The sequence below is a fragment of the Lathamus discolor genome, chromosome Z (assembly GCF_037157495.1).
Source record: "Lathamus discolor isolate bLatDis1 chromosome Z, bLatDis1.hap1, whole genome shotgun sequence".
NCBI lineage: Eukaryota > Metazoa > Chordata > Aves > Psittaciformes > Psittacidae > Lathamus > Lathamus discolor.
Window position 1 is genome coordinate 27,261,355 of NC_088909.1, and position 12,919 is coordinate 27,274,273.

The following is a 12,919-nucleotide window of genomic DNA, read 5'->3' on the forward strand; positions in this document are numbered from 1 at the left end:
GGTTGGACTAGGTATCGGTCGGTGCTTGGTCAGGCAGGGTGGGGGAGTTATTGGTCGGTTGGTGCTGAGGTGTTGTATTCTCTTCCCTTGTTATTTCCCTTATCATTATTATTATTGGTGGTAGCAGTAGTGGTTTGTGTTATACCTTAGCTACTGGACTGCTCTTATCTCAACCCATGGGAGTTGCATTCTTTTGATTCTCCTCACCATCCCCCCGGAGAGCAAGGTGAGGGCAAGGGGGGGTGGGGTGTGTGAGAGAGAAACTGTGTGGCTGACTTGCCAACAGGGTTTAAACCACGACAACAGTGTGCCCCCACTCCCTGCCTTTAGGTCCATCCACTGGAGAGATGTAGGAAGAGAAATTGCTGTGGAATACTGGGGCAAAAAAAGCTGTTGTGTTGCTTAGCCTTTTCCTCATATTTTTTTTACCATTTTGCCAGTTGTGTTCTTTGGGGACATGCACTTTCTTTGAGCTTCGTTTTCTGGCTGGCATACCTATAGAAGTCCTTATTATTCTTTGTGTCCCTTGCCAAGTTCAGCTCTACCTGCACCTTGGCCTTCCTGACCCCATCCTTATGCAACTGGGCTACATCCCTATTTTCTTCCTAGGATACCTGTCCCTGTCTCCACTCCACTGCCTATGCATTTTCTTCTTGCCTTTTAGTTTGACCAGCAGGTGTAGATGCACCATCATCCACATTACCAACTGACTGACCTTCAAAATCCACATATTTATACCTTTTATATAGAAGCACCTGTAAATGTGAGGTGCATGTGGTGCAGGGAGTGCTACATTAATCTTTGCATTGCTATACAGGTTCCTGATACGTGCTCCTTAAACCCCACAGAAAGCAAGTTACAGTAATTGGGTATCTGCTGCCAAGTCTGGCTTCATCTTCCACTGGTACCATCAGCCGGAATAGTAAGACATCAGCAACAGTGGTAAGGCAAATGCTGATCATCTGCTTTTGAGGCAAAAAAGTGTATTTTCTAAAGAAAAAAATGTAGTTGTTCCATATCTGCTATAAATAACATATATGCTCATAGTAATATTTGTGTCATAGCTGCTAATTCCCAGTATTTAGAACAAATCAGCCCCCAAACTCCAGGAAATTTAAAACAAACAAAAACCTTGAACTCCTGTCAGTTTGCTTCATGAGGACACACTTAAGGTCACATATCAAGGGTGGTCAAGGGTGGTTTTGTTGCCACTGTAAAGGTGAGATACTTCACTGTCACGGTAAAAATAAAACGGATCTGAAACTTCCAGCCTTAAGTATAACTTTATTGCTGACGCTCTGGGAACATTGGTATGAGGGTGGCTGGGCTGTAATGAGTTGTTAGTGCTGATATGAAGATGGGAGTGTTGGAGAGAGATCCTGTATGTGCACCCTCCATGTTGCTGCAGCTGAACGTGCTGCCCTTCGCAGCCAAATCTAGTGAGTCACTGATGTCCACAGGAGGTTTTTGGAGCTTTGCGTGGGGGTGCTCTTCAAAGCAGAAGAAAGATATTTTCCTCAGCTGGCTTGACCACCTCTGATAATGTCTTTGGGAGAAGGCAGAAGACAGATCATCTGTCTCACAGTGTTCCAGCCTTGAGAGCTCAGCATAGGCAGCTGAAGTCAGACCTGACGATTATCTCCTTCCATCTGCTTCCTCCCATACTGCCTGCTGTTCTGCTTGCTCTCAGGTGACCTGCCTGATGTCTCTGTCAGAATCAAAAAGCTGTATAAGAAAAGAACTATGCTGAAAATCCTAAAGAGAGCCAGAGGTTATTTAACCTAGGTCATCCTTGTTCTCTCTGCTGGTTACTCCTAGGAAGTCTCAATTTGGCCTGGTGCTGTCTCAGCAAATTGTGCTTTTGTAAGATGCCGATGAGGAAAAAAATTGCAACAGGAGAGCAAGGGTTGTATTCCTATAAACCATTTTTTTGGGGGAGTGTCTAGAACACGGGACCCAAATTAGTAGGCCAGGTCTATGGGGGGCTGGTGGAGCTGGTCTGACAAAGAAGGGGAAGAGCGGTTTTGGTAGGAGGCTTGCCAGGCTGGTCAAGGGTGCTTTAAACTAGATGCGTTGGGAGACGGGGGCATCATTGCATCCCAACACACCCAGTCAGTTGGCAACACCTATAATAAGTGCTCAGAGATATGTAGAGAGATTCCAGCCGCTCCAGCCAATGAGCTGGCTTCATTTGGAGCTTGGCTCAGATGCCTCTATTACAAACACCCGTAGCATGGGGAACAAACAAGAGGAATTAGAGATGTGTGCACATCTACGGGGGTATGATATAATAGGCATCACAGAAACATGGTGGGATGGCTCCTGTGACCGGAGTGTTGGAATGGAAGGCTACAGGCTCTTTAGAAAAGACAGGCCTGGCAGGTGGGGAGGGGGAGTTGCCCTTTATGCTAGGGATAGGCTGGAGAGTATGGAACTCTGTCTGGGGGCAGGTGAGCAGTCAACAGAGAGTTTGTGGGTCAGGGTTAAAGGGAGAACAGCGATGGGAGACATTACTGTGGGGATCTGTTACAGACCACCTAATCAATAGGACTCTGTGGATAAAGCACTCTATAGACAGATAAGAACAGCCTCATGCTCGAAGGTCCTTGTTCTCATGGGGGACTTCAACCACTCTGATATCTGTTGGAGGGATGGCACTGCACGGCACAAGCAATCCAGGAGGTTCCCTGATTGTGTGGAAGACAACTTCCTTCTGTAAGTAATAGAGGAGCCGACAAGGAGAGGTGCCATGCTTGACCTCGTGCTCACCAACAGGGAAGGGCTGGTTGGAAATGTGATGCTCAGGGCGGCCTTGGATGCAGTGATCATGAGATGGTTGAATTCGAGATCCCCAGGACAGTGAGAAGAATGTGCAGCAAGCTCACTGCCCTGGACTTCAAAAGAGCAGACTTTGGCCTCTTCAGGAACCTGCTTAGTATGGTTCCATGGGAAACAGGCCTAGAGGGTAGGGGGGCCCAAGACTGTTGGATGATATTCAAGGATCACCTGCTCAGGAGCGTTGTGTCCCAACTAGAAGGAACTGCAGCAGGAGGGCCAGGGGACCTCCTTGGATGGATAAGGAGCTGCTGAGGAAACTTCGAAGGAAAAAAGAGGCTTATAAAAGGTGGAAGCAAGGACAGGCGGCCTGGGAAGAATAGAGGGATGTTAGCTGGGAAGCTGAAGACCAGGTAAGAAAGCTAAGGCCCAGTTAGAATTAAACTTGGCTAGGGATGTGAAAGATAACACGAAGGGATTCTATAATTACATTGCAAATAAAAGAAAACTATGGAAAATGTGGACCATCTCTGGAAGCTATTGGGGAACTGGCTACTGGATTTGGAGAAGGCTGAGGTTCTTAATGACTTCTTTGCCTCAGTCTTCACTGCCAAGTGCTCTGACCGCACCACCCAGGTCTATGAAGGCAGACAGAGGGACTGTGAGAATGAAGACCTTAGGCCAGCTGTAGGAGAGGATCTGGTTCTAGACCATCTTAAGAACCTGAACATACGCAAGTCCATGGGACCTGATGAAATCCATCCACGGGTCCTGAAGGAGCTGGCGAATGAAGTTGCTAAGCCACTGGCCATCATATTTGAAAAATCATGGCACTCAGGTGAAGTTCCCGATGATTGGAAAAAGGGAAATATAAAACCCATTTTCAAGAAGGGGAAAATGGAAGACCCGGGGAATTACAGACCAGTCAGTCTCACCTCCGTGCCTGGCAAAATCTTGGAGCACATTCTTTTGGAAGGCATGCTAAGGCACATGAAAAACAACAAGGTGCTTGGTGACAGCCAGCATGGCTTCACTAAGGGGAAATCCTGCCTGACCAATTTGGTGGCCTTCTATGATGGGGCTACGGAACTGATGGATAGGGGTAGAGCAGTTGACATCATCTATCTGGACTTGTGCAAAGCGTTCAAACTCTCCCACATGACATTCTTGTCTCTAAGTTGGAGAGATATCAATTTGATGGATGGACCACTCGGTGGATAAAGAACTGGCTGGATGGCCGCACACAGAGTGTGGCGGTCAATGGCTCAATGTCCAGCTGGAGACCAGTAACGAGTGGTGTCCCTCAGGGATCGGTGTTGGGACCGGTATTGTTCAACATCTTTGTCAGTGATATGGACAGCGGGATTGAGTGCGCCCTCAGCAAGTTTGCTGATGACACCAAGCTGTGTGGTTCGGTTGATACGCTGGAGAGAGGGAATGCCATCCAGAGGGACCTTGACACGCTTGTGAGGCGGGCTGATGCCAACCTCATGAAGTTGAACCATGCCAAGTGCAAGGTCCTACACCTGGGTCGGTGCAATCCCAGTCACAGCTACAGGTTGGGCAGAGAAGAGATTCAGAGCGGCCCTGCAGAGAAGGACTTGGGGGTGTTGGTTGGTGGGAAAATGAACATGAGCTGGCTTCAGTGTGTGCTCTCAGTCCAGAAAGCCAACCGTATCCTGGGCTGCATCAAGAGAAGTGTGACCAGCAGGTCAAAGGAAGTGATCCTGCCCCTCTACTATGCTCTCATGAGACCTCACTTGGTGTATTGTGTGCAGTTCTGGTGTCCTCAACATAAAAAGGACATGGAGCTGTTGGAACAAGTCCAGAGGAGGGCCACGAGGATGATCGGGGACTGGAGCACCTCCTGTATGAAGACAGGCTGAGGAAGTTGGGGCTGTTCAGCCCGGAGAAGAGAAGGCTGCGTGGAGACCTCATAGCAGCCTTCCAGTATCTGAAGGGGGCCTATAAGGATGCTGGGGAGGGACTCTTCATTAGGGACTGTAGTGATAGGACAAGGGGTAAGGGGTTAAAACTTATAGAGGGGAAGTTTAGGTTGGATATAAGGAAGAACTTGTTTACTGTAAGGGTGTTGAGGCACTGGAATGGGTTGCCAGGGAAGTTGTGAATGCTCCATCTCTGGCGGTGTTCAAGGTTGGACAGAGGCTTGGGTGGCATGGTTTAGTGCGAGGTGTCCCTGCCCATGGCGGGAGGGTTGGAACTAGATGATCTTGAGGTCCTTTCCAACCCTAGCTATTCTGTGATTCTACTCTTCTTAGCCTTGCAGCACTGCTTTCTGCATACGCAGTGGTCCATAAACTGAAGGCTTGCTGCATGGGGAGTGAGAAAGCGAATCATAAGCAGCAGATGATCTCCATTCACACAGAAGAGCACTTAATGCTCTTTGTCAGTACCTGTTACTGTACCGTGCTTTGGGGACTGGGGGAGGACAAGACATGTTATATACTGCCCTGAAGTTTTATTATTGCCTTTCTTGAGATTGCTCACTACTGACTTGCATACACTACAATGAATACTTAGAAAGATGCTTCCAAAAGTCCAAATGAGTGAAGATATGGATGTACCACATCCAGAACTGTTTAGTGACAGCTTAATTGCAGCAATTTCTGTTCATGCAGTTCTGAGTGGAGGAGACCTGCTAATTCTGACCACTGTTTCTGCTGCTACATTTTGATTTTAGTGAAGACTTTAAAACAAAGATGTAGCTTCAAAAACATCAGTCAAATTTTTGCCCATCAGAAAATTTCAGTTTGAAGTAATACTTTTCATGTAATGACACAGAAAAATATAAGAATTCTCCTAGAAAATAGAATGGTTTGTTTCTTTGTTTGTTTCTTTGTTTGTTTTGCCTTGCTAGTCAAATCTTGTCAAATCTGGGCTAAACAGCTAAATACTCCTCTTTTCAGTGCCTTCTGCCTGCTTGTTCAGTCCCCACACATTTTTCACTGCCTCCTCTCCTCATAGGGCACTCTGCCACCAACTTTCCGCTTCCCTTTGGAGTGGAAAAGAACTGAGTGATGTGGGATCAGTTTATGTTGTCCTTGTTTGCAGCAGGGGTGTAATACATGAACCTGCTGTGGATCTCTTGTGAATGAAAGGGAGGCTGTGAGAAAGGATACTGGTGCAGAAGCAGTATTCTTGCTGCTATGACAGAGGTGCCTGACATCCTCCATGCAAGTAACAGTGCATTTCCCGGCAGTGCTGTCTGTTGTACAGACCTGTGGCTGCATACTCTGGGGTTTGCAAAGGCCCTGATGTTCAAGCTGTGTTTTTCCTGAGAATCTAGAATCACCCTCCAGGTTTCATAGAGTTATAGAACAGTTTGGGTTGGAAGGGACCTTCAATATCATCTAATTCCAATCTCCTGCCATGGGCAGGGACACCTTCCCCTAGACCAGGTTGCTTTAAGCCCTGTTCAGCCTGGCATTGAACACTGTGCCCCAGGGATGGGGCAGCCACAGCACATCTGGGCAACCTGAGCCAGTGGCTTACTACCTTCGTATGAGATACATGGGTTTATTTCACTGGTTCCCCGTGATTCCACCCTCACAGGGAAGAACTTCTTCCTGAGATCTTTTCTAAATCTCCCCTCTGTCAGTTTAAAGGCATTCCCCTTTGTCCTGTCACTATATGTGCTTATGAAAAGTCCCTCTCTGGTTTTCTTGTAGGCCCCCTTTAGGTACTTGAAGACTGTTAAAGGTCTCCCTGGAGCCTTCTCTAGATTGAACAAGCCCAGCTCTCTCGACCTGTTTTCCTTCTGTTTCCTCTGAGACATGAAGCAGTGGCTGTCTGGATGGGTCAGTTAGCTATGCAAATACCTGACAAGTTTAGTTTCCTCTGACAGAGTTTAAGGATCTTTGTGTATTAAGGTGACAGCCCACTCAAGCTGCTTAGTGATGTGCTCAAGGGCTTGGCTCAAAAACAGTTACAAAAGGGCAGGGAGGAGAAGGACTCAGGTCAGAGCTTTCATATGACAATGACATTTTTGAAGCAAGCAGGAGGAGCCAGCTGCGCATGCATGATGGCTCTGTGCAAAAAGCTAGGTAATCACGTCCCACTCGGTACACATGTAAGTGCCTGTGCATCCTAGGGACACTATGAGAAAGAAGGCTGCTGCCTTGTCGTTTGCACTGTTACAGGAAATATCCACATCTTCTAAGAAGCTTATTGTTTGACTCAAACATTCTGGTTTACTAAAAGGACAAGGTGTTTTTGTGGTTTTTTTTTTTCTTTTAGCATTCTGTCTGGCTTTTTTTAAGCATTTATGTTTATTCTTCAGGGTTTTCCCCCTTGTCCTGTGGGTTAAGAGACTTTATCTGGAAATTCTATTTTGTGAAGCACAGCAGACTTATAGAAAGGAAAGGCTGTCCTTTCTGCAAAGGAGTAAAAGATGTGGGGCAGGGGCAGAGAGGCACATAAAGGTAGAGAGAGAACCAGTGAACAGTTGATCTTAATGCATCAGTAGCTGAAGCATGTGTCTGCTAGGCATCCAGAGAGCTGCTTGTGAAGAAGGACCAGTTGCAAGCAGGGCTTTCCCTGTGGCTCAGAGGGGAATGTTACAGCATTTGAAGGGATGTAGGAAAGGCAAAGCACTTCATGCTACTGAGAAGAGAGATTAAGTCAAATTCAGAAGATGGTTGCAGCCACACTGTTGCTTGAGTGTTACAATGTCTACAGAGCTGACTGTCAAAATTGGTGGAATATAGAGGCTCAAAGGAAACTTGGTAAGCGTAGATGATGACTGCTTAGGCCTTGTTTTTATATATCCTTTGTGTGTCTTTCAGGCTGCAGAATTCATATGCTTCTACTTGTTCTGTGGTTACTTCCCAGTCACTCTCTGGAAAGGGAGCAAATTTCCCATCCTATAAGCTCTGGTTTTCTTCAGAAAAGATCATTTAATTGCAAGGGTAGTTGTTTTTAGTTCAGAGATGCTGCTCAGAGGCAGTTACAGGAGCAGTGTGACTGAAAGAGCAGTTTTGAATTGTGTTGCGTAAGAAAGAGCAGCCAGGAGAATGCGCAGTGAAAGAACTCTTGAAGTGTTGAATTTTATGGACCTCTTTTTCTGTCCATTGCTGTGCAGGCAGGAAGTGGGCCAGAATGGCTTCCTGGGAGTGAAAGAGATGTCAAGAAATGTTGATCCTGTCCTCTCATCCTTGTTAGAAAATGTGAGTTAGGGAGAGCATTGTGAGTTGGGAAGGTGCTGATGAAAAGAGGTGCAGTTTGTGTTGAGATTAAGTTTTGGCCTCATTTCTGTCAACTTCCAACCATCTTGTTTATATCTTGTGATTCTGTAGTTAGCTTACTAATGTATCTGCTATAGCATAGCTCCTGCTATGGACCAGCAGCACACTGTCCTGTGTACTGTCCTAGCGTAAGAGACAATGTCCCCAATGTACAGAACTTACTGAGCAGAAGGCACAAGAGTGGAGCTCAGGACATACAAATCTTGCAAGCTGACCAGAAGATACAGTGTAAAAGGTGGTTAGAATAATTCTGTTTGTTTGCTGAAATACAGTTGTAACACAAAGAGTTGATATTCTTCATGACTTCTTGTAGATGCAGACATATTTTCTGTTCATTTTGGTTTGGCTCACTTGCAGCCCAGTGAACAGTTCTTTCCAGTGTTTGAATGAGTAAATGAAAATGATATGTGGCTATAGGCTTTCTGTATCTCAGAAGGCACAATGTTAAGGTGGCAAATTTCCTCTGTCTGGTTTGATAGAGGAAAAGCGGACTGGTGAGTTCAGTTTGGGATCTGGGAGCTGCCCTTGCCTTTTTATCTTCAAAAGAAGGAATGTTGTTAGGTGCAATTTAAGTTGCCATGAATTAACCAGATCTGAGCCAAACCCTTTTAGTTCTGCAGTTCTTCAGTTCACTAGGACTAAAAACATCCTGTTAACAGCAGAGGGTACACACAAGGAGCAGGTTGGGTGAGTGATCATTTTGATATTGTTGAAATAGAGCTTTTAAATGGAAGATCCAAGATGAGCCACTTACTTTACTAATTCCTGGAACCACATATATTTGCAGAGTTCCAGGATTAGTAAACATCAGTACACTGGACCATATTTGTCAGAAACAAATTTGAGTTGATGATCTTGGTTTAGAGACTTCTAGTGCAAACAGCAGTGTTCAGCAGCTTCTGGTGGCCACTCAGTTTCTTGCTTCATTACTACTCTCTGTAGAATTCCTGTGACTCTATTAATCCAAGAGGTAATCTGTCATAGTGAGGAAATACACCAACTCTCTGCCTCCCCAAGGCAGACAGGAGTTGGCTGTAAACCTCGTTGTTGTACCCTGAACTGTTTGATACAGCTAAAGGCCGTGTACTTGTTCCCGAAATGGTCAGTAGAAGAAACATGTCTATGTTGGTAACACCTGTACATTGATCAAAGCTTATCCTTCAGAGATCCCAGACTAAAAAAGAGAAGGGCTTCGCTGTGACTAGGTATAGCAGCTTTCTCTTATTGGGAAAACATATAACTTGATCCAAAAACCATGAAAAAGGACTACAGAGGTTACTGGTTCATTGTCTCTTATGAGTATGGTCATGTCTGCACTATGACTATCAACATGGACTAACCAAAAGCACCAGGCAGGGAAGACTGGTTGGGCAGTAGGAATCATAGTGTTACAGATATTAATGTCCTCTGCTAAAGAGCGTAGTTTTCCCAAGGTGCCAGTGGATCTCTTTATTACAAAAAAAAAAAGTGATTTTGTGTTGGTAATTCTAAAAAGTGACTAGAAGATGTCCTGTATCTTTTGTAATTCTGTTTTCCTGTGATTTCTGTCACTTTCAGGTAAATGGAAGATTTGGAGGCTAACTTAATCCAGACAAGCAAAGCATGTAGAATAGAGCAAATGGTAGCAAAATGGCTTCATCGCTCTCGGGATGGTGCATCAAGGTAAACATGTTTTTTGTGAAAGAAACATCTGTGGATCACCTTTGATCAAAGACAGTGCAAGCTTGTTCTCAGCAGGAACAGGTTGCAGATCTTACTCATTGTTTAAGTTGTTTGTGGGAAATACTCATACAGTAGTCCTTAGGGTCAGGGGAAAAAAAAAAAAGGTGGTTTTAAGCATCCCTCTTGGCTTCCAGGGACAGATGTTCCTGCTTTCAGGCATTCTTGTTTTGTAAGCCACAAAATTCTGCAGAAATACAATATTGCTCAATGTAAAATGTGCTTTTCTTGAAGGAAGGGTTGTACTTCTCTTTGTGTCTTGCCATGGGCCCATGTTTTTAGCTCAAGACTGAGTTGCATTTACAAGGGATCCTGGCCCACAGATACCTTACTTTCCTAAAGTCTGTGAATCAAAATTAAGGGGGACTGGATCCTGGCAGAAGCAGAGACCTGTAAATTTTGTCACTGCCTTACTGGGTAAAGGTGTTGCTGTGATCTTTGGAGGTCAGGGCTTACTGTGGGGCACACCTGGATTTCTCCCTCTATGTGACCACTGGGCTGGGGTGGCTAGAAGAGTTGTGGTTACAACCAGCTAGTGCCACTGGTCTTATATCTTAAGCTTTCTGTGGAGCCTGGAGGATCACTGCTGGCCTGCACATTGCAGGGCCACCTGTGGGTATCCAGAGAAGTGCTGGCCTCACTGTGTACTGATGCAGTCCACTGAAAATATGTGTGGATCTATGACCCTTCTATAAAGTATCATCAGATTGTATCTTAACGACCAGTTTTTTGTCACACAGGGGCAGCGTGTCTGTGACAAGCAGCAGCAGTGATGGCAACAGTCAGCCTGCCAGCCGTGTCAAAATTACTGTCACAGTATATAAAGATTTGGTCCTCCATCATTATGGCTTTGAGATTTGTCCAAACCTTCCTCTTACAATTGCCTCTGTTACTGCAGGTAAGCACCATTTCCTTGTCCCTACAGTCATAGGTGCAAGAAGCCTGAATTGTCGCAATTGGCCTTAGTGATGAACTCTGGCCAGTATTTGAGTTTTTCAGGTACTTCTGGTTGGCATATGATCCCTGAATTTTAAGAGCAAAAGCCTGTGTGCCTATAGTGTGGAGAGTGCTTGAACATCTACTGCATTCTGAAGGCATGGAAAAATCTAAACTAATGGCAACTTCACTGGTAATTCTTAGCCTGCACTCAGACACAGATAATCTTCAGGGATGTGAAGATCCATTTTGAAGCAAAGTTCTTTCTCATGTTTTGTCTGAAATGCAAAGGAAGAATTTAATCTAATCTTAGGAGTTTTTATTCCCTAGGAGCTTATATCCCTATAACACAGAGATCACTGCTAGTTATAGGCAGTCCAGGTGAAACTCTGCTTAAGTTGGGCAGATCAACTTTTCCAGTTATAAAAGGTATAACTCTGCTTTTAAGGTGGCTTGGGGGTTTTGAATAAAAACCTGTGAATCTGTTTTTTTATATACCTTTTTCTTTTTTAATGAGTACACATAATTCCTGCTTTTTTATCTGTTGGTATGAGTGTGAGAGCCAGAGAAAGACTATGCCCAAGCTGGGCAGGTAGGTGTTGGAAGGGTGGCAGGAGGGCTGGCTTAGGCTCTGCCTCTAGCTGCCCATGTGGGCTGTGGCATCCACCATCTGCCTGAGGGAACGGCCTGTCCAAATGCTTTTGCTTGTGGGATGTTTAGTATAAAGGGACTACAGTATGGTCTCTGTCCTTTCACAGTGATTTTGAGAGAATTTTTCTCTTTATGCCTCTTCCTATGGGAAACATGGCTAAATTAGCTGAGGGTATTGGGGTCTAAGAAATTGGGAAGGAGGTTTTCTGTCACACTTTTTTCCTAATCAGAAAGAATCAACATTTTAGTAAAACTGAGGCGTGAAGAAACCTGTCCTTTTAAGTCCTGTCCTTTGCTGTGTAAGTCCATGGCTAAAAGCCATTTGTTTAATTCTAGGTGATTGTGTTTTGCCTTTCATATATGCTGTCTGGCCCTAGGATCTCCCTGAGGGCAGGTGGAAGGTGCTGTGGGTTGCATGCTCAATCATTCATCTCAGATCAGAGGTCCACCTGCTCCTTAAACCTCTTGCATCTTTCAGCTGCCACTCTCCTGGAAAGCAAAACTCATAAACTGTCTTTTTCCCTTGTTGTGGGTCCTCTCATCAACCAGCGAGGTTATGAAGAACTCCTCTCCCAGGTTGCACAGGGGGATCACCAAGCCCACATCTCCCAAGGACTGCTGCAGCAGTCTGGATGGTAGCATAGATGGTGAATCCTTGGTCTGGATAGTGGCATGCCAGGAACGCCAAGCCCTGCAGGCAGGTCAAGGCACTGCTTCTACCCCCCAGTCCTCCTGTGGTTATCCAAGAGCCTGTGAGCTCTCCTGCTGCACCTTGGGAAGGGATGTGTGTTGGGCTGCAACAAGGAAAAAGACAATGCATGAGAGTGATTTTCTGTGGTGCAGGGGCAGCTCATGGGGCCAGAGAACAGCCCAGGCGAGGTGGCATGGACATGGTCAGTGGTATACTGGCTCCCATCAGGATTCAGCATCCTATGGCCCCTTTTTATTTTGCCATCCAGAGGCAGTTGCTGAGGCAAGTGTGTTCCAGGCAGGATAAGGAGCTCACAGTGAGCGTCCCTGGTGGGAGGAGGTCTGCTGGTATGGTGCTGTCATGAGTAACAGTGTGCCACTCACTCACAGGGAGCACTGCCGAAGGGAAGCTGCAGCCAGGTGACCAGGTCCTTCTGATAAACTCCACCGTGGTGGATGACCTATCTGTTGAACGAGCGGCTGACATCATCAGGTGTGGTTCCTCATCACCTGCAGGGATGGGGTGGCAGAGGGCTGAATGGAGAGGTGTAGGGATGAGTTCTCACTAGGGGTTACAAAGGTGCATGGTGATGTGGGCTGGCTCAGTGGGGGCCTGTCCTACAGGAACAAGTCTGCCCTGCAGCTGAAGGCCACAGCAGCCCAGGAGAATGGGTTCCCTCACTTTTCTCTGTCTTGATTGGACTGTGCTGAGAGCCTTTCCCTCACAGTGGGGATGGAGGGGCTGGAGGTCTCACTGGCACTGTCTGCCATGAGACTGGGGAGGAAGGCGCAGGCAGCTGCTGACCCTGGCTGACTACATGTCTCTGTTACAGGGAGGCAGGTGATGAGCTCCTCCTAACTGTCCTGCGCTGCACATCGGTAAG

General features: G+C 46.1%; 1 protein-coding gene across 1 annotated transcript in view; it reads left to right on the forward strand.

Moving 5' to 3' along the window:
• The window catches only part of FRMPD1 (FERM and PDZ domain containing 1), a 41,936-nt gene that overhangs the window by 6,318 nt on the left and 22,699 nt on the right, over positions 1-12,919 (forward strand). Inside the window, exons 2-5 of the mRNA XM_065661763.1 lie at positions 9,597-9,701; positions 10,499-10,656; positions 12,426-12,528; positions 12,869-12,914. Of these exons, the coding sequence (XP_065517835.1) occupies positions 9,601-9,701; positions 10,499-10,656; positions 12,426-12,528; positions 12,869-12,914 (408 nt within the window). The 5' untranslated portion in view covers positions 9,597-9,600. The remainder of the gene's footprint in view (positions 1-9,596; positions 9,702-10,498; positions 10,657-12,425; positions 12,529-12,868; positions 12,915-12,919) is intronic.